At 50.8% G+C, this 22,520-nt stretch overlaps 1 protein-coding gene and 1 non-coding gene across 24 annotated transcripts in view; one reads left to right on the plus strand and one right to left on the minus strand.

The window, feature by feature from the left end:
• Positions 1–22,520, plus strand: part of CLASP1 (cytoplasmic linker associated protein 1) — a 162,490-nt gene that overhangs the window by 21,029 nt on the left and 118,941 nt on the right. For all 23 annotated transcript variants that reach the window (XM_066999387.1, XM_066999388.1, XM_066999389.1 and 20 more), the window contains exons 3-8: positions 12,754–12,832; positions 13,099–13,202; positions 13,753–13,844; positions 13,931–14,006; positions 16,540–16,637; positions 18,416–18,483. In XM_066999387.1, the coding sequence (XP_066855488.1) occupies positions 12,754–12,832; positions 13,099–13,202; positions 13,753–13,844; positions 13,931–14,006; positions 16,540–16,637; positions 18,416–18,483 (517 nt within the window). The remainder of the gene's footprint in view (positions 1–12,753; positions 12,833–13,098; positions 13,203–13,752; positions 13,845–13,930; positions 14,007–16,539; positions 16,638–18,415; positions 18,484–22,520) is intronic.
• LOC136791169 (U4atac minor spliceosomal RNA) lies at positions 12,153–12,268 on the minus strand. The gene has a single exon (XR_010832641.1). It is a non-coding gene; the product is annotated as a U4atac minor spliceosomal RNA (small nuclear RNA).

Raw genomic sequence — 22,520 nt, forward strand, 5'->3', positions numbered from 1 at the left:
CAAGAGAAAACAACAACAAAAAACAACCCTTTCTCCTAACAAGTCCTGCCTGCTAGGAGGAACCCCTGCTTCTCCCCAGTCTTGCAAGACCTGATGTAGAAATCCATAATGCACATTCTTTTCCCCTACATATCCTGGAAATGGTTGGGTTGGAGATGCACTCAGCTTCTGACTGGCACAGTTAATGCTATGCACATCCTGAAAGTCTTTGAAGCTAGATCAAAAGAAAGAAAATAAAATGGTTTCGGAAGGATGAGACTAATATATTTTTTTTAACTCTGCTTTTCATCCAGAAGGATCTGGAAGTACTTTTCAAACCAGCAAAATGGCTAAACCCATCACTTTAGCATGCTGCTCTTCACCTGCTTTAATGGTGAGCTTGGCACAAACATGGCTTGCTGTGAAGGGAAGAGGACCGCTGTAAACACTGATGCTGTGCTCTGTAGTCACCAGGCAGTCGTGCAGAGGGTGTTTGTAGTCTGCATTTCACCCAGTGGCACGGCGATCCGACAGAAAACCACTTGGAGGCAGGCCAGTGGATTTCCTCTCTCTTGTTGGCCCTGTCCTGCCCTTGGGGAGGTCGGTGAAGCGCATCGTGCTCAGGGGGTGAGTGCCCTGCCTCACGTCCTGCGCCCCCTTTGCAGGCAGGAGCCTCTCTTCTGCTTCCCTTGGCTTTACTTCACGAGCAGCTTTCTCTTTCCCACCCTTTCTTTATGGATCTGCAGACTTAAGGCCTCGTGGGACCTGGCTAGAAAGTGGTGCAGGATACTTGCAGTGGGCCCCGCTCCCAATCTGCCCTCTTAATGGGAAAGAAAGTGCCCTGAAGAAGTGCGGCTGGTTGTGGAGCGGCGTGCAGGTTCTTTCTCACAGCCTCCTGCTTCCTGTGGAGAAACTCTTCCTCCTGTCACTTCCTTTGCCAGCAGCTCCTTCACGTTGTGCGGCTCCCGGGGCCCATTGCTGCCTCTCTGCCTACGGTCTCTGCCCACCGCAGCTCCGGCGGACTGGGTGCCCAAAGCTGTCACGTACCAGGTGATTTTGGAGCCTCCTCGGCCCGCTGGACGTGGCCGAGAGCAAGTGGCCGGTGTGCGGTACCATCGCGGCCGCTTGGAGGGAGAGGCGCAGCACCGGCGTGAGGAGAACACCCGCCAGCAGATGTGGGGGGAGAGCCCTCCTCTGTCTGCCTCGAGCAGGCTGGCAGGCAAGGAGGTGCTGTGCTGGGGAGGAAATCCTGGGCCATTCCTCACACTCTTCTTCTTCCGCCTTCTGTGCGCACCTCTGAAGATTCCAATTACAAGCCAGAGACCATCTGTCTGGGTTGCTGGACCGTGAGGAGCCGAGTGGGAAGCGCCTTTCTCCTGATGCAAAGGCTTGCTGGGGAAGCAGGTGCCCCCGCAGGGGTTAGCTCCAGGGGAAAAGGTGTTTTCTCTCCTGCTTGCATGTATGTGCAGGTGTTCGAGCTAAAGCCACATGCAGATGCTTCTCATTCCAAGTTAATGATGCTTTGTTCCCCCAGGTCTTGAGGAGGATGCTTCAAGAGGGGAGAAGTGAGCTGGCAGGATCCAGTTGCTGGGCCTGCTCTGTTTGCCCAGTTCCTGAAACAACCGGAGTGAATTTGCTCAGGAGCCACGGGAGGGGCTGAGCCGGTGGCCTCAGCAGCGGTTGGTTGTGCCCCCGGCGTGCCGGGCTCCTGGGAGGTGGGCGGCAGGAGGGCAGAGCCCTGCCGTTCCCCCGTCCTCCCCTCGGTGTGTGGCATTTTCTAGGTTTGCACGAATCAAACTGGTGTTACAGCTCCCGGGTAGCCACTGAGCCCGACCTGGGAAGGAGCTGCGTGGATTTTCTGTAATGCCAGAGGGGAGCGATAGCAAAGAGCAGTTGACGCTGAGGAGCCTGCTTCTGGCTGTCAGCTTGCAGCAGCGTGATGACCCGATCCAGGTTAGCGAGCCGCAGGTCTGCACCGCAGCCGGGCTGCTCCGAGTGCCCGGGAGCCGGGTTGGCACGGGCTCGGTGCAGCTGGCAGCTCCGCCACGTACAGCACGGGCTGCCCAAACGCAGAACGTCCTCCTCGTGAGCCTCTTCGCTGACGTTCTGGGAAAACGTGCTTGTCAAACCGGAGGTTTGGTTGTGCAGGCTTCTGGTGATGAGTTGAAATCGGGGCTGAGGCCAAGCCCCCTGTGGTTATTGGGGTGTTTGTGTGCTGGTGACTCAGGGGTGCCCTCTGGGTCCCTGTGAGCCGTGGGCTCCTGCCCCCCGAAGCCAGCACAGGGCAGGGGGGTGTGCTTCTCAGCAGGGGCCTCGCTCGGGGCCTCTGATCTGCACGGAGGGAAGGTGCTGCCTGCAGCATCGCGCTTGGGAAGCTGCCAATTCCTGTGTTGGGGCACTGCTTCGTGCAGTTCGACTGAAACGCGTCCCTGATGAACTGAAGCGAGTTTTACGTTGCTTTGCATGGCCTGGGGACTTTCTGCGTGGATCAGCTCGCGTGTAGTGCTGCAGAAAGGGGTTCAGGTAACTGGGCAGGGGCCGCTCTGGGTTGGTCTGGCCCTAGGAGCGGGCGTTGCTGCGGCAAAGCAGCACAGCTGGGAAACTGTTGTACTGAGAGGGAAACAGACAGGGCTTGCTGAATGTGCCAACATCGATTCCTTTCATGCAGTGCCTGGCACGTGTGGTCTGTAAATTAGACGTATGGGTGATCAGAAAGCTCTTCTGAATAGCCAGAGGTTTCAGAGCTATTGTTTGCCATTAAATAACAAAAAGAACAAATGTCCCAAGCACGAAGAGTTTCACTGGGTCTCGGAGCAGCTCAGCGTGAGGGAATCCAAATGTCTGCTTGCCTCTTGCAGCAAGAAAGAAGCACTTCTCTGAGAGCGAGCCTCCCTTGTCTGGTCTTCCAGGAAATCTCATGTCATGTATGCTTCCAGCTTCTGAGTTGGGCCCAAAATAGTCATGTAAAGAAAGTCCTGTTCTTGCTTCTGTTTCAGTTAGGGTCACTGGTGTAGGGGTAAGGGTCCTGCAGGGAAGGAAAGGATGGATGTGGTTTGGGTGTCAGGCACGGCAGAAGGACTCTGCGTCTCACCTCAACCCATCCCCGCTCCGTGGCTGTCCATTACTCTTGAGCTAAGCCAATGTTACCGAGTTTTGCTAACCAGGGCGTCAGCTTTGCCCTGGGGTAACTGTGATTTGCCAGTGTAATTTGTATCTGCAGTGGGTTGTTAATAAGAATCTATTGCCGATTTGCCTTCTGGTGTTTGTGCAGAATGTTTCCCAGCTAGTAAATGAACTTTTTTGCTGCTATTTGTATTTCTAGTGGCACGGAAGAAACCTGGAGGCTCTGTGGGTGTTGTAATGTAGGGGACCTTGGGAAACGGTCTCATCCAGTTCCTTGTTCAGAGATGACAACCCAATGTGCCTGGATGTCTTGTCAGACATTTGTACGACCTATGCTTAAAATAGGTCCTTTGAAGATTTCCAAGCCTCCTGAATTTCCCCGTTTCAGTGCCCTTCTGCTCCATATGCTGATTTCCTTTCCAGCTAATCTAAGAGGATTGCTCTTCATCCTTCTCTTGGATGATCAGGGAGGAGTTGATCACCACCCTTCTTGTTGAAGTCCATGCTAGGGAAATGTCTCTGGTGGTTGTGCTGTGGCTTTTTGCCGGCTGAGACTCGTCACGTGTGCTTGCAGTGCATGGGCAGTGCTTTGGCTGTGCGAAGGCATCTTCCCACTGCTGCGTTTGGTGGGATTCTGGGATTAGGGCAGTTTTTTTTTTCCATTCCTGAAAGGTGAAAATAATTGAGGGGTGTAGAAGAACCTCACCAGCCTGCAGGTAGAGCTGTGCAGAGGCGGGGGGGCTCTGTAAGTACCCCTTGGGGGTGTAACGTCCTCATTAGTTAAAGATCCTCAAAGAACAATCACCTGCTTTACACTAGCTGCTGTGCCGCAAGCAAAAGTGGTAGGATGAATTAAAGGCACTTCTGGGGAGGGGGGATCTGCCTTTGAAATAAAAAGCTTATGCTCTTGGATTATTTACTGAGTCTCTTCATCCAAGAGTCAGCAAGGCACCTGTGAGGTCAGGGCGGAGCGGGGGGACTCCTTCAAGAGCATTTGGGCTGCCTGGTAGGCTCCGAGAGCTCAGTGTCTGAAGTCTGTTGCTGCAATTGTTCTTTTTCCCTCCTAATACACTTCAGGTAGCCTTAAAGGGCTGAAATAAGTCGTCAAAAGGTACGAGACGTGCAGCGACTGATCCTCCTGCCGTTCAGCTCCTGGGGAGAAGGATGTGGGTGCAGACAACTGGCATCGGGTTCGGTGTTCCTGCGGGTCTGACGGGTCCTGCAGCAAGCAGCAGGTCGCCGTAACGGCATCGCCGTGCCACGTCCAGCTCCAGCCCTTCGGTTTGGCTGATGAGAAGTCAAAATGTGTCGAAAGAGCACAGGGTCTGTGTTCTCTTGCGGTTCTTTCCTATAGAGAAAGAGTTAAAGAAGAATCTGTGCTCTGCTTCCCTTTTTCTGTGTTTGTGGCACCTTTGATGTATGAATGGGAAGACGAGGCACAGAATGTGCATGTATGCTCACAAAATATTTTCAGTCCTTTGAAGGAGGGAGGAGAAATCTCTTTAAATGGCGATGTGAGTGTACGGAGTAGCTCAGCGTGGACGTTTTTCCTGCACGTATGGGTCTTCGGCCCCGCTGTGTAACTGGGCTGCGTGCTGGCACGGCCCCAGCGCTGCAGGCAGGCCTCTGGGGGGTGGCCAGATCAGACTTTTCCCAACATACAGACCGTACTGCTAGATCTCACCGTGACAAGTTTATGATAGTAATAATGCTCCGTAGTTCCAGATGAGGATGTGAAAGCTCTTGAAAACCACCGGTTTATATTTTCCCCCCGACTTGCGAGGGTGCAGGGAAGTGCTGTCAGCCCCTATTTTACCGGAGGAAATAAATGAAGGGCACAAAAGAGGTATAACTGTAGTTGGATTCCCTTTGCCATCACTTGGTGCTGTTCGTTTTGTGGAGAGTCAGCAAGTGAGCTGTTAGACTTTTCTTACAACGTCTGCGCTGAAGCAAAAGCGGTCACTGGATCTCTCTAATCAGTACCAGGAGCGGTGTTATCAGGAAAGGATATTTTATTTCTCGGTGTTGTCCCTGGGCATCGCCACATCTTAACTGCTCTTTGTCTAAGCGCTGTTTGCTGGCCTGATGTGTGAAACTCCATCTCTGTTCCTCTGAAACAGGCGCCGTGCCATGGGCTGCGGGAGGCTCGCAGGCAGCAGCTCTTCCTTCTCCCCGAGCGAAGTTGCTGTTGACACAGACTGATAGAGAGGAAGAGCAATTGGAGCCTATCGCTGTGTACGGCTTTGAACTTTTTACTTTTATCACATGTTGTCAGGTTAAACAAAACCTCCTAGATAAATAAACCAAAAGCCCGGTGCTCTTTCATTACTGAGAAGAGTGTAGCGATTCCTGCTCTGCCTGGAACTCGACACACACACACACACGTGCTGCTTGATCCGTGTCGTAGCTCCTTTTCACCTGCGTGAAACTGGTGAAATGCGGGATGGGCATGGGTCGGATCACGTAGCTGGAGCCTTCGGGGACCTCAAAGAGTCGTCTGTATTGTGCTTCTGTGCCTGGAGAAGGATCCAAAAAAAAAAAAAAATCTGTTGCTATTTCGCTTCCTGCCAGCAAGGTCTTGGTGGTGACACAGAAGCTCATTAAACCCATTCATAAATTAACAGGACTGCTTCTAACTAGAATACATCAAGCTACTGGGAGTTTTAATGAACGCTTGAAATTAGTGGCAGCTGAAGGCCTGGATGTTGAGACTCAAACAGACCAAAGTGCTTTGTATAAGCGTGACCAACCTGATCTAATTTGGAGCAGTGGGGTGGGGAACGTGCTGAACTGCTGGCCTCGGGAGCCCCCTTGCAACCTGATTTTACTGGTGAGCCCTCTTCTGGCTCTGAAGCTTGCAGAGCTTTTGTCTTGTGCCTCTGTGCGGAATGTGCAGCAGGGCTGGGAGGAGACAAACCGGCGAGCTCTTCAGGTCAGCTCAGCGGCGTCACGGTGCTGTGTCCGCCATCCTGGCTGCCTTGTTTGAGAATCTGCCACGACATCACCTTTTGGTTCTTGGAGCTTTTATGCTTTCACCTACGCATAAAACACATTCCTTCATCGTTTCCATCTCAAATAATGAGGCACTTTTTGTTTGGAATAGTTGCTTCAAAGCCGAGGAACTACCCTCAGTTTTGGGAACAGGAGGGCTTGCGTAACGTCCAGCCGGTACGGGTAACAGGGATGAGGCAGCAGGGAAGGGAAAAGCTTCGAAGATGTGAAGGGTGCTTGTTGGAGGCATTGGTGCCTGTGGTGCTGCTGATTTCAGCTGAAGCTGGCACCTAATTTGCACATTAGAAAATTTCACCAGGCCTCTGCTAGAATCCCTTAGTGGCCAAACAAACAAACAAACAAACAGCAAAAATCCTTTGAACCTGCCTGTGACGGCTGGTTCAATTGAGTTGACTGCTTTGCAAACTACAAATACTTTTACACTGCGTTAGTGGAACCAGGTGATTTTTAACTGGAGTAATGCGGAAGATTATTGTTCCCTTTCCTCTTCTTAGGGGAAATGTAGCTGGGATCCAGCAGGTTGTAGTTATTTTTCAGCGTTGCTTTTTCAGTCTTCAAATTTGTGCTGTGTGTGTAACAGCTTCCCCCCCGTAGTGTGACACCATCTTTTTACTCAGCTTTAAGCAACTATTCGGTTGCTTAATTTCTTGCATTTTTATAAAAGCATGCCATGCTGTTCACTTTGCTGTTAACTGCTTGTATAAAAACCTAGTAAAATAATGTGCATCCTGTTCAGTACAACGCTTCTAGTTGACACATGTCCAGTGGGAGTAAACCTCTCTGAGAAATGACTGAATGGCAAACCAAGACAGCTGATCTTTTAAGCTCACAATTAAAATAATCAGTAAAACCCGTTGTCATGTTGAAAATAACGCTGGAGCTGTGAAGGAGAGCAGAAGGTGGTGAAGGCGGTGGGAGGTGAGCGGAGCCCGCGCAGGAGCGGACCCGCCGTGTCGGCGTCGGTACAGGCTGCGCTGAGCTGGGCGGGTTCGTGTGGCACACGGAAGCTTCTGATCCTCTGATGTATTTCTGTCTCTTAAGAGAACCGTTTGAAATAATTAATCCAAGAGCTGATGGTTCAGTTAAACACTGAATTCGTTCCCTTCTAGTATTAACCCGCAAGAAGTGAGGGATGCTTCCTGTGGATTCCCAGCCTAAGAGTGCTCTTCCAGTGCAGCTGAGACACTGCAGTGTTGATGGGAGCTATTTGCCTCACCTGCTTAAATGTGTTTCTAGAAGTAGTTAGAGAAGCCAAATTGTGTGTGGTTTGTCCCTATAATTTTCCATTTGTGCTATCAGCTGCTCTCTGAGCCCGTTCTTTCCCCTTCAGAAAATGCTGGCTCCGTCACACAGCGCAGGATGAAGAATTCCCTCCCCTTCCCTTGAGGCATTTGCACACAGTTTTATTTCCTTCTGCAGGAATTCAGCGACTCCTGCAAAGCCTCTGAACAGATCAACGCCCCTGGGGTGATGACCCCAACCGTTTCAGACCCGAAACGTCAGGTGCCTCAGCCCCTAGGTCTGTGTGGGTAGGTGGCCTGCTCGAGATGGCAAAACCTTTTTGGGTTTCCGACCGCGTGCCGTGCGCGGTGTGGCGTGAGGTGTGCCCGAACTCAGGTGCGTTGTGCTGCACTCTTGTCCTGTAGCTGAGCCTCTGCTGGGGAGGACCGAGGCCGTCTGTGTGCAGCTGAGGGAGGAGCAGATGTGGGGGGCTTGGGGAGCTCGGCAGAGCCGCGCTTCAGCTGTGGCTCCACATCTCGGCAGTGACAGCCAACGAGGCAGAGGGACGGACGCGTGGGTCGGGGGGAGCTGAAGAGGGGGGTGCGCTTAGGAAGGAGAACGCTCGTTTCCTGCGCGTTTGGGGCACGTGGTGTCCGGTTCTGGAGCGTGTGGAAGGCATTGCCGTCAGCTAGCCCTTTGTTGTGAGCAGGCACAGACCCTTTGCACTCGGGCGAGCAGCTCAGCGGTGGGAGTGCAGCTCGGAAGTGCCCCGTCTCCTCTCCGCCTACGTGTACCCTGGGGCATCCCTCGAGGGCACTGCTTCTGCCTGGGCTGCTGCACCTTCAGTGGCCCCAGGGGGCTGGGAGCAGGAGGCGCAGAGAGGCGGCACGTGGTGAGATCCTCCACGCTCACAAGTGATGCTGCTTCGTCCCGGAGGCTGGCTTCTTTGTGCTTCTCCACACGTCTGTTTTTTTCCCTGACATGTCAGGGTCCCACTTGGTTCTCTGGGAACCCCAGCTTCCAGTTTTGTCACACCAGCGTTTCAAATCCTCCTCTCTTGTGATGCTGAGCACTGGAAGAGCTGTCCCGGAGCTACTGGACACGCGTTCAGCACGTGCTTGACCTGTTGTAGGTAAAACTTGCGCGAAGCTCTGCTGAGCGTGCCGGAAGAACACATTCTGTGCGAAAACGTTGCTTGGGTGCCCCTGTGTGCCAGCTGCTGTGCCAGTGGCTGGGAGAGCCAGCTCAGCCCTCGCTCTGCCCGGAGGGTGGTTGTACAGAGCCGTGGCTGAAAGTGGCATTCCTTTATGGCCGCAGGTGAGGAGCACGTGGGAAGCCTCTTTGTGTTGCTTTTTGTGGCTGTTAAATGTAGCCTGGCTTTCACCTTTTCCTCCAGCTCCACTGCCCACTAAATGCTTTGTGCTGTTCTTTCTAAATAATTGAACCTCCAAGGCTCTCTGGGAGCTATAAAATCAGTTGCTTATTTACTTGTCCACTAGCAGCACTTCTCAGCACTTCCCAGCCCTCTTTAGCAACAGAAAGTGAAGAAAGGCCTTTTCTGGCAGAAACCAAGGGGGAATTCCAGGCAGGGATTTTGTGCTTACCCGAGCTGGAATTTGGGCAGAATTCAGGCCAGTGCCCTTGCGTTAAAGGTTGTTACAGGCTTTCCGCGTGGCCAGCTGACCGGAGTTTCAGCTCTTCTCGGAGACTTGGGACCTGCTAGCGCTGACTGTCGTGCAGCAGTGTTTGCTGAGGGCTTGGCCAGCAGCCTGCTCCACTTGGGCAGAAGCAGCCAGCCTGTGGGCCAAAGCAGCGTCTGTGCAGGAAGACAGTCCTGCTGAAGCGACATCTTCCTCTGTGGGGGAGGCATTCCCTCACCGGCTGGGCTCCTTTCTGCACCTGGCATCCCTCTCCTCGCCTACGGGGGCAGCTATCTCGGTGTGCTTTTTCTTTTTGCAGCTAGCAGAGGTGTCTCGGATGGTTCTTCTTTTCTCCGTGGAGTTTGTTGTTGTACCGTCAGGGTGTTGGGGATTACGGCAGCGTTTCCAGGTGCTGTCGGGCCCCTCAGAGGCATTTCTGCTTCCATCTGTGATGTGCTGAGCGTTTTCTGTTCTCGGAGGTGTTGCTGCTGGAGTTGGGGTCAGCACCTCTGTGCTAGGAGCTTTGAGACGCCCCAGCTAATAGGGCTGTGCCTGCAGGCAGATTGCCAGCGTGGTTTCTGGCTTTCTCTGAGCGCTGCAGCAGGCTTTCTCTCCCTTCCAGTGGGGTGGGAAACACCTTGATTAGGAAAACCAACCCGGGCTGTTAACAAGGCCCATTGCTACACCCAGCAATTTACTGGCTGCCATGACAAGGGCTTTCGGGCTTCCCATGGAAAACAAAGCAGAGCATCACGACGCGTTTTCTCCTTTCCCTGCCGTACTGTTGTTGCATCTCCCTAAGAGACGGCCCCGCACCCAGTGCGTGATGCTTCGCTTTGCCTTGAGCTCCCGAGGTGCTGCTCGTCAGCAGGGGGACTGGGGCTGGCCCCCGGCTCCTTCACCGCGACGCCCTCGGCAGCTCTCCTGGAAGCGGTGTCCACACGCCGCCGGTCACGCTCCTTTAGGCCTCCCCCCGTTTTCCTTGCTGGGTTTTCTGTAGCAGTGACTTCGTGCTCTGTGGTGCCGTGCCTTAAGCTGCTTTGAATTTCTGATGCGTTCTGCCCAGGCTGTAGCCCTGACAGCAGGTCAGGGCTGTTTCTCTGTTGGCTTTTTTTTTACTGGACCCAGAAAAACCGTTCCTAGGATTTTCTGCTGTTGAGCAAGAAAGGTCCCCTTGTGTCCTAACGGTAGCTGTACAAACCGTCCCTGTGGTGATCGCTCCTGACGAATTTTTCCTTAATGCTCCCAGCAACAGACCTGAGGCCCCCTGGGATTTGCTCCACTCTAGAGCCATGCATTATTTACTGAGCTGCTCCTCTCTTCCCAGATCCGTAAACGAAGGAGGGCGTTCATTGACCGTTTCTTGTGCTCGTTTTATGGTTTCATTGCCGCTAGCTCGGCCGTTTGTCAGGCAGCCGCTCTGCTCGGGGGCGTTGCTGCCCGTTGTCGCTGGCCCAGGCGCTGCGGGCTTCAGATGGACTGGTTGGCTGAAGCGGGGGCTGCGCGGTGCTCCTTAGGTGGTGCTGCTTGGTGCGTTTTCACAAACAAGAGTTTGAGGGGATGAGAAATGCTCCGAGCTCTGCGTTAGAGCAGCGGGGGTGCTCAGGACACGGGGATGCTCCCTGCTCTTCTCATCCCCGAAGACCTGTGGGAAGCTGCTCTGCTCCTCGGTGTACGGGTGAGGTGTGTGTGAGAGCCTCGTGGCTGGCACTGCAGCATGTGCAGAGGGGTCGGGGAATGGCTGTGTTGGAGGGCAGAAAAACCCGCTGAAAGGGTTCTGTAGGGGTTTTTCCCTGTACTCTGAAATCCAAAACAGATGTCTGGCCTCTGGTCGGTATCTTAAAACAGAAGAAAAGTCACTGTAGGACCGCTCTGTTTGGAAACTTAAATTCCCACATTAATTAATTAAATTTTCTAAATCCTGCGTATTTAGAAATCTGTCTGTGCATGATGAGAAGCAAGAGGCGGGTTTTTCCACTGGGAAGCCGTTCCAGGAGATTGTGGTCCGCGTTCCAGTGGAAAAACTTAGATCCCAGCCAGGCAGCTGCTCCTGGAGGTACTGCTGTATTGAATGACAAATCCGTGGCCCAGCATCCAGAATTGTTTGTGACTTCTGGAAGCGGTGTCTGACGGGCTGGATGGCAGCTCGTGGCTCCGGAGAGAGACTCGGAATCGATAGTCCAGGGTTCTTCCCCCTGCTCAGCTCTTTTGCCACGTCCTGGGGTCGTGCCAGTGAAACCGACTGTGCTGCTGCTGCGCTTCTGTTGCTTGATGCTCGCCGTGCAAAGCGTGCCGGGCAGGGTAGCGCACGTGGCCGGGGGCCGTGCTGGGGCTGTCGGGCTGGGGTCTCGCGTCCGTCCGTCTGCCGGGGGTTGTGTTACTGCCTCCTGACCCCACACACGTGCTTGGCTTCAGGACTAAATTTGCACACGCAGGGAACATCTCTCGCTAGATCTTGGGTGCACCGCCCTGGATGTTTCATGTGCTGAGGGCGGTGAGGGGCTGTGCCATGGCTCCTGCGCTTGTGGCTTGTATCGTCTGGGAAGAGTTCTTTTCCATCCATACGTTGTGTTTGTTTGGAGTACATAAGTGCTCCTCCAGGCCTCTGCGTGTGAATCCAAGGTTATCTAAGAAATATTTAAAAATATTAATTGTGGGGCTGAATCCTCTTACGGTTTCGTTTTTGCACTCTGAGACTCCAAGTCTGCACTCGGATACGTGGGGCTGCCCGCAGGCCCTTCAGTGCCACCCAGGTATTATGGACAGGTGCTTTGAGTGAATTCTGATGAATTCTTATTACTTTAAGGCAGCTTTTCAGTATCAACACAGGGTGTGTTTCGCAGGAGCCCTGGTTGCTGGGAGCGATGGTTCCCGGGGAGGCAGCAGGGAGGCAGGAGAGATTGCGGGGGCCATCTCCGCTAAACACCCCCCCCAAGCGGGGAATAGCCCTACGGCGCTGATACTGACGGGCAGGGGGAGCGGGCCGGCCGGGCGGCGCGCTGCCTACCCCTGCGGGGATGCGGCCGACGTGCGGGTGTTGCGTGCGCCCCGCAGCGGCTGGGATCCGTCAGCGCCGGAGGTTTAAGCAGCACCCACCCGCTTGATGCGCGTTACAGCGGCCGGGGCCGTGGGGGTGCAGACTCACAGCGCCGGGCAGGCTGTGCCGTGCCGCAGCGCGGTTCCAAAAATTGCGCCCCGCACGCAGCGGGCGCGGCGCGTGTTGCCTGGCGTTAGCAGTGCCGCCCTCACCACGCGTTCATCGGGCGGCCGCGCAACCCCAAGATAAGGACGGTTGGGGCCGCTCCCCGCCCGCCCGCGCTGAGGGACGGCCGAGCGCCGCCTGGGTCACGGCGACGGGGCGCGCGCCGCCGGCGCCCCCCGCACGTCCCCGCGGCTCGGGGGCGCGCTCCGCGTGCCCGCCGCCCCCCTCCCAGCCCGCGTCCTGCCCCTCCCCGGCGCCGGTTGGAGCCGCGACGGCGGCTGGCGGGGCGCTACCCAGCGTGCCCCGCGCCGGCAGGGGGGGCCTGATTTGCATAGGGGGCGGGGCCAGCGCCCGAGGGGGGCGGGGCCGGCGGCAGAGCGCGCCCCCTGCCGGGCGCGGGGTGCGGCGGGGCGCCCCCAGCCCGCAGCGCTTCCCAGCGAAGCGCAATTAGGCGGGGGGCGCTCATCAGCGCTGCCTGGCGGTCACCCGGCCGGGCTCCTGGCAGCGAGCACCCCGGGAAGCGAAGGGTCAAGGGGCTGCCCCCGTGCTGAAGCGCTGCCTGTGCTCTGCTTGCAGGTGGTGCTCCTGGGCATCGACATCCTCTCCGCCCTGGTGTCGCGCCTGCAGGACCGCTTCAAGGCCCAGATCGGCACAGGTAAGGGCTGCGCGTAGGGGGAACTTGGAAAGAGGCTGAGCCTTTGTAACGGGGTGAAAAATAAAAATAAAAAATAAATTTAAAATTTATTTTTAAATTTATTTATTTTTATTAATTAATTAATAAAAATAATTAATTTTAATTAATTTTTAAATTAATTTTTAAATTTAAATTTTTAAAATTTAAAAAATAAAATAATAAACGCCAAGGGGCGTCGAGGCAGTTTCCTTCTGAGAGTTGGGGGTGTCGCTGTTCTCTTCCTGCAGTGCTGCCAAGTTTGCTCGACAGGCTGGGAGACTCCAAAGACTCGGTGAGGGAGCAGGATCAGACCTTGCTGCTGAAAATCATGGATCAAGCTGCTAACCCGCAGGTACGCCTGACGAGCCTTCGCAGCACGCGAGTGAGCGACTGGCTGCTGAGCAAGGAGCTGCTCGAGACCGTATGGCTTCGATGCTCTGGTGCTCTGCAGGGTCGTTAATTCTTCCTAGCTTTTTCTTCTACCAGAAAGCTTCTTCCTGTGTGCCCCTGTCTGAAACTCATCTCCTTTGGCTTCTGTTCTGAGTTTTCATTTGAGAATGCTGTTGCATGCCTGGAAGTCAGGATGTGTATGGGAGGGTGTGAGTGTTAGCTGGCTTTCCCCGGGAAGGGGTAGGGAGGTGTCACGGTAATCGCTCTGGGTGCTGGAAGACGCTTGCTTTGTTTAAGTAAAAGTAATCTAGCTAGCGGTGAGTTAGGGCAAATTCAGCAAAGAATAAAGGATTGGTCACACCTAAAAATGGTTTTCCACCTGTCCTGTTCTGCCTCGATTGATGTAAAGCTTATGTACAAGCTCCAGAGATGTGATGCGTGTCTGCTGGGAGAAATAATCTCTCTTTCTCTGTTTCCTTTTTCCCTGTCTGACTTTCTTTTGTCTTTCACAGTACGTGTGGGATAGGATGCTAGGAGGATTCAAACACAAGAATTTCCGGACAAGAGAAGGGATCTGCCTCTGCCTTATTGCAACGCTCAATGCGTAAGTCGAACCTCCCGCAGACTGAAGCTGTGCACGCAGGCTTGCCCTGGGATTCACGCTGGTGCCCTTTTGTTCTTTATTGCCAGATCTGGAGCTCAGAGCTTAACGCTGAGTAAGATAGTGCCACACATCTGTAATTTACTTGGAGATCCCAACAGCCAGGTAAGCGTTTGGTGCGAGTTGCTTCTTAAAGTTGTGCTGGTTGTCCTTGTCAGTGAGCGGGGCTCTGGGTTCTGGCTGACAAGGTAGCTAACTGTGCTGCTCTCGGTGAGCGCTGACTGGGAAATCCTTTGGTTAGTTTTGAACGGGTAAGATTTGAAATACGTCTACAACAACATCTAAATCGCATCAACACTTCAACAGAACAGCGTCGGTCTGCAGGTGATGCGAACAGAACAAAAAACCTGAATGCAAGGGAAGCTGGGGGATCCCTCTGGGCTCAGTGCAGCATCTGAGCACCTTCAGATAAGAACCCCTCTGGGCAGGGAGGGCAAAATGGGACCAGTCTGACAGCCTAGCCATGTGCTGCCACAAGTTGTGCGAGGAGATTGCGACTAAGGGCTAGAAGCAAGCTAAGCTGGATGGGAGCCTTAAATCCACAGTACAAGTCAAAAATACATACTGGGAAAAAAAAAAAAAGCCTGTCACTTCCATGTGCTTCCTGTTCCCTTTTCCATATCTTACTGTTTCCCAGCTCTGTTGTTATATATACCTTACTAAATATGGCCAGCCAGCTCCCAGTACTGGTGCAGAGAGACCTCTCTTGCTAAGGAGAGCTTGTAGCATAACCTGAAATTAGATGTAAACAAGCGAGGTCAGTGAGAAGAGAGGGGGTGAGGAGGCAAGGTTCCCCTTAATGCCATGGAGCACAGGCACCTGCAGGCTTTGAGTATCCCCATTGTCCTCCCAGCGTGGGTGACACTTGTGATCCAGGTCTGGAGCGGGTATTTAGCTGAGAGGAAGCCTGGGGCGGGCACCTGGGGAAAGGGTTTGTGTTGGCCGTATTTCCATGGCTGTCAGGGCCTCCCCTTGCTAAATCATCTCATGCCTGAGCTGCTCAGATACAAATCTCATCTGCGAGGGTGCCTTCTCCTGAGCCGTGGGATGTCTGAGCCTGCTGATGCTCAGTCAATGCTGCCCTCTCTTGGTGAAACGTGGTGCAGAGCGAGATCCATGGCAAGCGCAGCATTTTTCCCTGTTGTTGGGGATGTGGGAGGCTTCTTATTGCCCTTTTCATAAGGAGTGGTTTTTTTTTGGTTTGTTTGTTTTTATTTTTAGCTAATTAAGAGCTTCTGTAACGTGGTGAGCATCAGTTAGTTATCATTCGAATATTGTTGTGCTTCCGGAGAAATAAAATTGAGCCGTAAAGTTTTGCTGTTGCTGTGGCAGCTTAAAGCCAGCGTGGCGGTAGGGGCAGCCTGCCTCACCCTTGTGGGGTTCACCCAGTCCCCCAAACAGAACAGACCTCTGCGTAGCTTGGCGCAGGCCTGCAACCCTTCGGGGCTGCCCTGGGAGGGCACTGGGGGCACTGAGCCGCAGGCGTGTGTCCTGCCCTGCTGGGGCTGGTGGGCAGGGAGGAGAGAGGCCGGGCCGCTGGTGAAGGGCTGAGGTGAACGAAGAAAACCGCTGGATGGAAATGGGGCAGAGCAGCACAGCGGGGTGAGAGGAGCGTGAGTTGAGTGCGAGTCATGTTTTGTGGGAAGCAGGGTGTGCGTGTCTGCCCTGGATTGCTTTGGGAACCCCCTTTTTTGGGGAGGGGAGGGTTAGCGTTAGAAGCAAGCAGAAGTGCATGGCTCTCGCAGTATTTGTGCGGGCGGAACCTTCTCTGCCCACCGCACCTGGTGGAGGAAGGGGGTTTTAGTAGGCACAGGTGACACTTTATTCAGGTTTCCAGCTCTTCTGGTGGGAGGCAGAGGGAAAGATATGCCCAGCAGTCAGTTTTGCAAATGAGCGTGGAAAACATGCAAAACTATTCAGCAGAGAATCTAGGCCGAGTGCTCCTTCCTGGCGCTGCTGAGATACCTCGGACAGCAGGTAGAGCACGGGGTGCGCAGCTCTTAATGGCTTCATGCTGCTGCTTTGCTCTGGTGTTAAGGTAAATTTCATTTACGATCAGGTAAAGATTGGCCAGGGAGTTGGAAGTTTTTAGTACTTTGACCCTTGTGGTATTTTTGCTTCCTCTGCTGGCCTTGCCTTGTGTCTGGGCTTTTGCTGTTGAGTGGAAGCGTGTGACTCAGGGCTGGAGGTGTTAGCGCTGCCACGAAGCCTGCAGCAGGACTACAGGGGTTGTCGCACCCTTATTCTTCTGCCGTGTGTTTTTCTGTATGAATGCCGTTTCCTTGCGCTGGGCAATATCCAGCCCAGAACAAGCTTTGTGCAGGAGCAGTGGGTCTGGGGGTTCTGACTGGGAAACTGCTCCGTTTGCAGCTCACTCAGCTTTTCACGTGGTGACGCAGGTGGCTGATGATCCCTCCCTCCATATTTTATCATCGGCGCGGAAAGTTAGGTAAAATTAGACCTCCTGATACTGCTAATGGAATACACTGATACCGCTAGGAGCGGAGGCTTTTGTGATCATGTGTATGGGGCAGCTGTTGTTGCTGGGAAATATGCAAATCCCTTTCTCCAAAGTAGGGCAGGGATTTATTTATTTAAATTATAAAGATGACTGATTTCTCTCATATCCGATGTTCAGGTTCGAGATGCAGCAATAAACAGCCTTGTGGAGATCTACAGACACGTCGGTGAACGTGTGAGGGCTGATCTCAGTAAAAAAGGATTACCCCAGTCTCGGTAAGTTGAGAAGATCCTTATGTTTTAACTATTTTTGTGTGCTTTTTTAATCCCCTCCTTTCCTTTTTGCAAGGCTTCAGGTGCTGCATGATTGAACCATTTCCTGGGATCAGAGTTTTTCTTTCATTCCATATGCACCTACCTAGGTTTTTTGTTTAATATGGATGCTGTACCTTGGTCTAAGTATTTCAAAATTACGGCCACAGCATCTTTTGAAAGCTAATTAGTTATCCGAGTTAAGATGTAACACGGTGTTTCTCCTATGTGTCTAGAGAGGGCATTTAGAGTAGCCTGGGTGTCTGTGACTTACAAGGTTGTCATCTGGAGAACCCTGTAGTCGGTATCATCAGTTACAAGGTTTTATTAAAACAAACAAGCCAAACGCAAACAGTCTGTCTGCTTCTGCCACTAAATCATACTAAACATTTTAGTCAGTGCTAGTTGGCTTCTTGGAACAGATGCTTAGGGTAGGGTTTGCGATCTTTGACAACGTGAAATCCAGGAACTCGCTGTGTTTTGTTTTTTAGCTTTTTAAGCCTGTGCTTATCTGAGACCTGATGTGTGAGGTGGTTACATCAGAGCCTTCATTCACCTTGCAGTTTGTTGTGGTGTTTTCTGAGTTTGGGAGGGAGTCAGGCTCGGGAGTCAGGCTCTAGGGATTTGGCTATTAAACCATCTCGGCACTTCACGACAGATATATGTACCGTATAGAAGCTCCGAGAGTTTTAAGTTGATGCTCCTCCATCGAGGAGTACGTAGAGGTTACAGGAGTGTTGTGCCTTGCCCTGCTGTACGCTACGTGCTCTGCGGGCTTCCTGCACAGCCTCAGTGCTTCAACAGGAGGCGAGGGCAGCTGGAGCCAAGCTTTATCCCCTCTCCACAGTGCCAGTGTTACAGAAGGTCTGTTGCATTTGCGAGCCTGGCAGGAGTTAGAGAGGCCTGAGGGGCATGGTGAGTAGAAATGAAGCAGAGGTTAAGGGGATCTTGTGGCTGGTGGAGAAGGGTTTCCATTATTATCTTGTGTTTTAGCGTTACGCTTGAGTTAAGTGTCACGTAGGCATGGCCAGCCTCACCACCTCCACTTCCCCAGCTGCATCCTGGGCTATCCGCGCAGCTGCCTGCGTGGTGATTTGTTTCTATGCTTCTAGTCTTGCTGCAGTTTCCAGCGTGCAGGATCGAACACGGTTAGATCAGAGGATGGAGGAGATGGCAGTGTCCCAATGCGCAAAAAGGGAGCATGGGAAGAGGTGGTTTCAGAGGTGGGGTGTGATACTGTTGCCTCTTGTTCCCTAGCGAACGCATCTGCTGCACCATGGCCTGAAGGGGTATGCTCTCTAGGGAGGAATAATGAGGTGGGGTAAAGATCTGCTCTGCTGGGCCCATGATGTGATTAGGAAAGAAATGTCACGGGCAAACAACAATATTATGCAAGGTTTGCTTTTTTTTCCTATTGTATTTCTGCAAACGGTTAAAAATAGGCAAAGCAGTAATGAACTGGAAATGCATTTACAAGGAGATCTGCCACACGTTCAGTAATGTAGTATTTCCAATCATATTTCTTTTGTCTGTATAGTATCACTGTTTTTTTTTCTTTATCAGCCATTGGACATTGTGATTTTTTAATAATTTTAAAACAACTGCCTTCCATATTGACATTTCTGACGACATTTCCAATAATGTGAGTCAAGCAAAATCTGTCCTGTAATGCCTTAAATAGGAAGGTTCCTAAAAGTTAAATTCAACTACTGATTGTAGATTTTTCTTTAACTTTCAAACAGGTTGAATGTAATTTTTACAAAATTCGACGAGGTCCAAAAATCTGGAAACATGATCCAGAGTTCAGGGGGTGAGTAGAAGTGCCTGCGTTCTTTTTGGTGCCTTTAGTAATTTTCAGTTGGTGAGACAATGGATGGAAAAACAGTATTCTGCTGGGAAAAACAAATATGGGGGATCATTCAGAAATATACACACAGCTTGAGTTGATGTTTAGTTAGTCTGCTCTGTGTTCCTGGTAGTATTAAGGAGAATTTCAAGAACAGAAGGTATTGCTAACTTTGTTTTCCTCTTGACTTCATTAGGAAAATCCAACTTCTGTTTTCAAGTCCATGGGCATCTTTCTTTAAATTGATGGTAAAATAAATAGTAAATTAGGAGGAAAAGCCTTTTCAGTTTTAATGCCCTACAAAGTACAATGTGTACATATTAACATAGTGTCCTATTTAATGTTCATATTGTTTAGGAATCGTGTTTTGTAATTTCTAAGTTTGTATGCGTTGTATGAGTATGACTGGTAACTAGAGTGAAACCTCTTATAAGAGTTTTCTTTTTGCACTTGTCCAAGCATAGGATTTTGCTTGCTTTAAAAACAAGTGTCTTATTGCTGCTTTTCATATATAATTCATTTTCAGAAATATTTTTGAGATGCTTTCTGATTCAAAGGAGAGAATTCATCTTTCTGCCAAGAGCTGAGTAGAGCAGAGGTAGAAAAAATGCGGGTTCAGTGCTGCAGGTTCATTTTATTCATCAGGAATGAATAAAATGGACTTATTTGAAAATTAAGTTGTATTTTGGGTTATTGCAAAATGTCGTATGATATTCCCTTCTACATCTGGAAACGATGAAAACCTGTAACGGGTTCCTCTGTGTTGGAATGGGTTAAAACTCCTCCATGCTTTTGCACAATGTAGGAAAATGTGGTCTGTACACGTAGATGATGCGTAGAGTGGCCTCATCTGCTTATGAGTGCAGTTGAGGAGCAAATCTCCTTGTACTTTTTTTTAAAGGAGAAAGTAAATATTTAATCCCTTAGCAAACACCTTAAGGTTTACAACCTCTAGATGTTTATTCTGAAATCCTAGCTCAACCTGAGACAAGCATGCTCTTGATCCAACTTCCCTGCTTTCCACCGGCTAGGCTATGGTAGGATTTTTGTTTTGCTAGCAGTGGAATGGACTGGATTTTCAAAACAGGAAAAGTTAACTTAGTGTATCATACTGTGTAGCTTGCTGTTCCCTGTTCCCTGTGAGATGTGTTGCTACTTTGTCATTTTAAACAAATGATGTGCTGGGATGATGTCTGTGGGTGGGATTCCTGCTGGGTTTTTCCTCTATGAGGAGGGGAAAAGTTTCAGGTGGTTATTGTGCCACTAGCTAAATCCAAGCTAAATTTACTCAGGGTTTTTCTAAGCCAAATAAAAGTGATTTTTGTAGAAAATCAGGTATGTCACAACTGATTAGTAGAGTATTAATATGAAAGAGGTGAGATAACGTGTAAGAATTGAACTTCAGTGAAGAGTGAAAAGCTAGAGTAAATTTGGATTTGCAATGCAAGTTTCAGCTCTGCAATTATTTTAGGATATGCTGGATCCTGAACAGTACCAGAACCACCACTTGCTAATGGTTGGCTTTCGAGAGGTGGTTCTGGTCTCCGGACTGAATGTCCCAGCATATGTCATGACGTGATTCATAGCTGCTGGCGATCTTGAAAACATCAAAAGAAGCAAGATGGGACAATAGGGATGACCTTTTGTAGGCAGATGATTCTTGGTGTGCCATCTCTTTCCAAGAAAGCAGACCACATGTTTTAAAACTCAGTCAAGGAAGGATTCCTTAAGAACATGACCTTTTTTTTTTTTCAAAAAAAAAAAAAAAAGAAAGTAAAGCATCTATCTGTATCAGATTTATTACTTTTAGGCTTCACTGAAAATTATTTATTTATTTATTTATTTTTAATGCACCTTCCTCTGCCACCGTTCTGATGAAAGTGACGTTTAAATCCCGTGCATATACACTGCTGAGGACCTTACACACCCTGTCTCGTGCCCTTGACTCCACCAACAGTCTTTTTGTGCTTCCTGACACAAATATGTCCGTCTTCCTCACTCTGCTTAACCCAATCTGATGTCTCACTGTCCTTGCTTGTGCAGTCCCTGGCGTGTTAGCATTTCTTCTCTGTTGATACTCCTGAGTGGGCGTTGAGACCAAAGAGTAGCACGGGGGAAGAAGAGTTGGGGAGTGTGGAGGAGCGCTGCGGGGTCAGAGCGAGCAAGGTGCAGGAAGGGTAGGCTCTCCTGTTGGTCTACCAGGATACTCTTCATCTTTTGCCAAGAATGAAAAAAATTGGTAGTTTATCTTTTTGAAGTTGTGTAAGCCTCAAAAACCCTAAGTGATGAGGCTCATCTTCGCCCATGGTCACAAGTTTGTTATGACCGAAAGGCAAGTCCTGTAGGGTTTCCTGTGTCCCTGATGCCTCCTGCAGCTTTTGAACAAAGGTGACATTTTCAGCATCTGTCACCAGGAAGAATGATAAATATTGCACGACCAAAAGATTAGCCTTTCTCAGGAAACAGCTGTCTCAGCCTCGTTAGTCCTGTGCTTCTGGCAGAGTACGATACCGGTTATGAGGACGCCTACCTGTTAGCATTGGTAGCACTGCCTTTGGTTTGTAACTCCCAGGCCTTGCCTACAGCAGCAGCAAACTCAGGTTCGTGCCTCTCTGTACCTACCTTGTTCTATTTCCAGCTCTACACAGGCTCCGTTCATGTCCCAGAGGTTTTGGAGAGCAGACAGGCAGATGTTTGCGCAGCCTGCAGCTCTGTAAGCACTCGTCAGCATTAAGCAGCGCTGCAGAAGAAGCAGCAGCACCTGCTCACGCTGGATTTTCTGCCCCGGATGCTCCCTGTGTTGGTGGGATGGGTGCTAGTGCTGCTGGCAGAGGGCAGAGGCCGCAGGATAGACCTGGCTGAAAACAAACACGTTGCCTCTTGAATTCACCCCCTTGGGTAAGGGCTCTGTGTTGTGCAGGGGTAAGGCATGCCTCTGAAATGGCAAGATTCAAGTGGTATCACGACTTCCAAAAACACTAGCAAAGATCATGTCTAACTTTTTCATTTGGTCTTATGGGTGAGTATGTGGAATCTGTACTTCTCAGCTGGGTAACCCGGAGCAGGCTGAGTAAAAGCGTGATTTGTCACTGAGCCCTGGCCCAGGACAACTGGAGTGTGCCAGTTACAACAGGGTTTGAAATGGTTGGCAGAGCTGCCTTCTCGCACAACATAGTGTTACTGGGCAGGTGGGAGGGCGAGAATTGTTTCTGAAATGGTAAAGCGTGCCAAAACATCTGGTCAAAGAAGAATTGGGGTTAAGATTGATCCTTCAGAGTTCAGCTTACTGCTTGGGATGAGTTTTGTGGACTGCTCCCTCTGGTGAGTGGGATAGACCCTAGTGTTGCTGGCCACTGAAGATTCAAATTAAAAAAAAAAGCAACTGCAACAGCTTTTTTGTATATCAGGAGTAATTTGGAGACAAGTGAGGTTTCTATAAGTTGCCAAAGATTTCTTGTAACTAATGCTTCGTATGACACACATACACAGGTGAACAAAATTTTATTGAGCTTACTAGTAAAAGTCCTTTAAAGAACAGGATATATTCTGATCCCATGTGTGAAACAAGCGAATCGGCTCTAATCAGACTGTGAGCATTGTAAAGAATCAAAAATATGAATTATTTCCTTATATTTACTTTTCTGTACTGTGGTCCATTGCTGTTGCTTTGGATTTATCTTGATGGCTATTTTTTTTTGGCTAGGTTTTGTTTTCACTGTTTGATAATAGAAGAATCAAGCGAGTGGTGGGGTGGGGGAGGTTTGCATTGTGCGAGGTGTTTCGTGAAGAGGGAGGGAGGTTTTGGTATGCTGAAGTACGCTGCTTGTTGCTAGGCTACCACAAGACCTTATGGCTGGAATATGAAGTTAAAATCCACTGTGGGTTTCTCGATGATTCGTGGTGCATCTCTGTTTTGTTACCAGGCCTATAATTAGTCAGCCTCTTGAAGCAAAAATTATAGTTTTTCCCCCTTCAGGCTTTCAGCAAGCTAATTATTTTTT

This window comes from Anser cygnoides, chromosome 6 (genome assembly GCF_040182565.1).
Source record: "Anser cygnoides isolate HZ-2024a breed goose chromosome 6, Taihu_goose_T2T_genome, whole genome shotgun sequence".
In the NCBI taxonomy this organism is placed as follows: domain Eukaryota; kingdom Metazoa; phylum Chordata; class Aves; order Anseriformes; family Anatidae; genus Anser; species Anser cygnoides.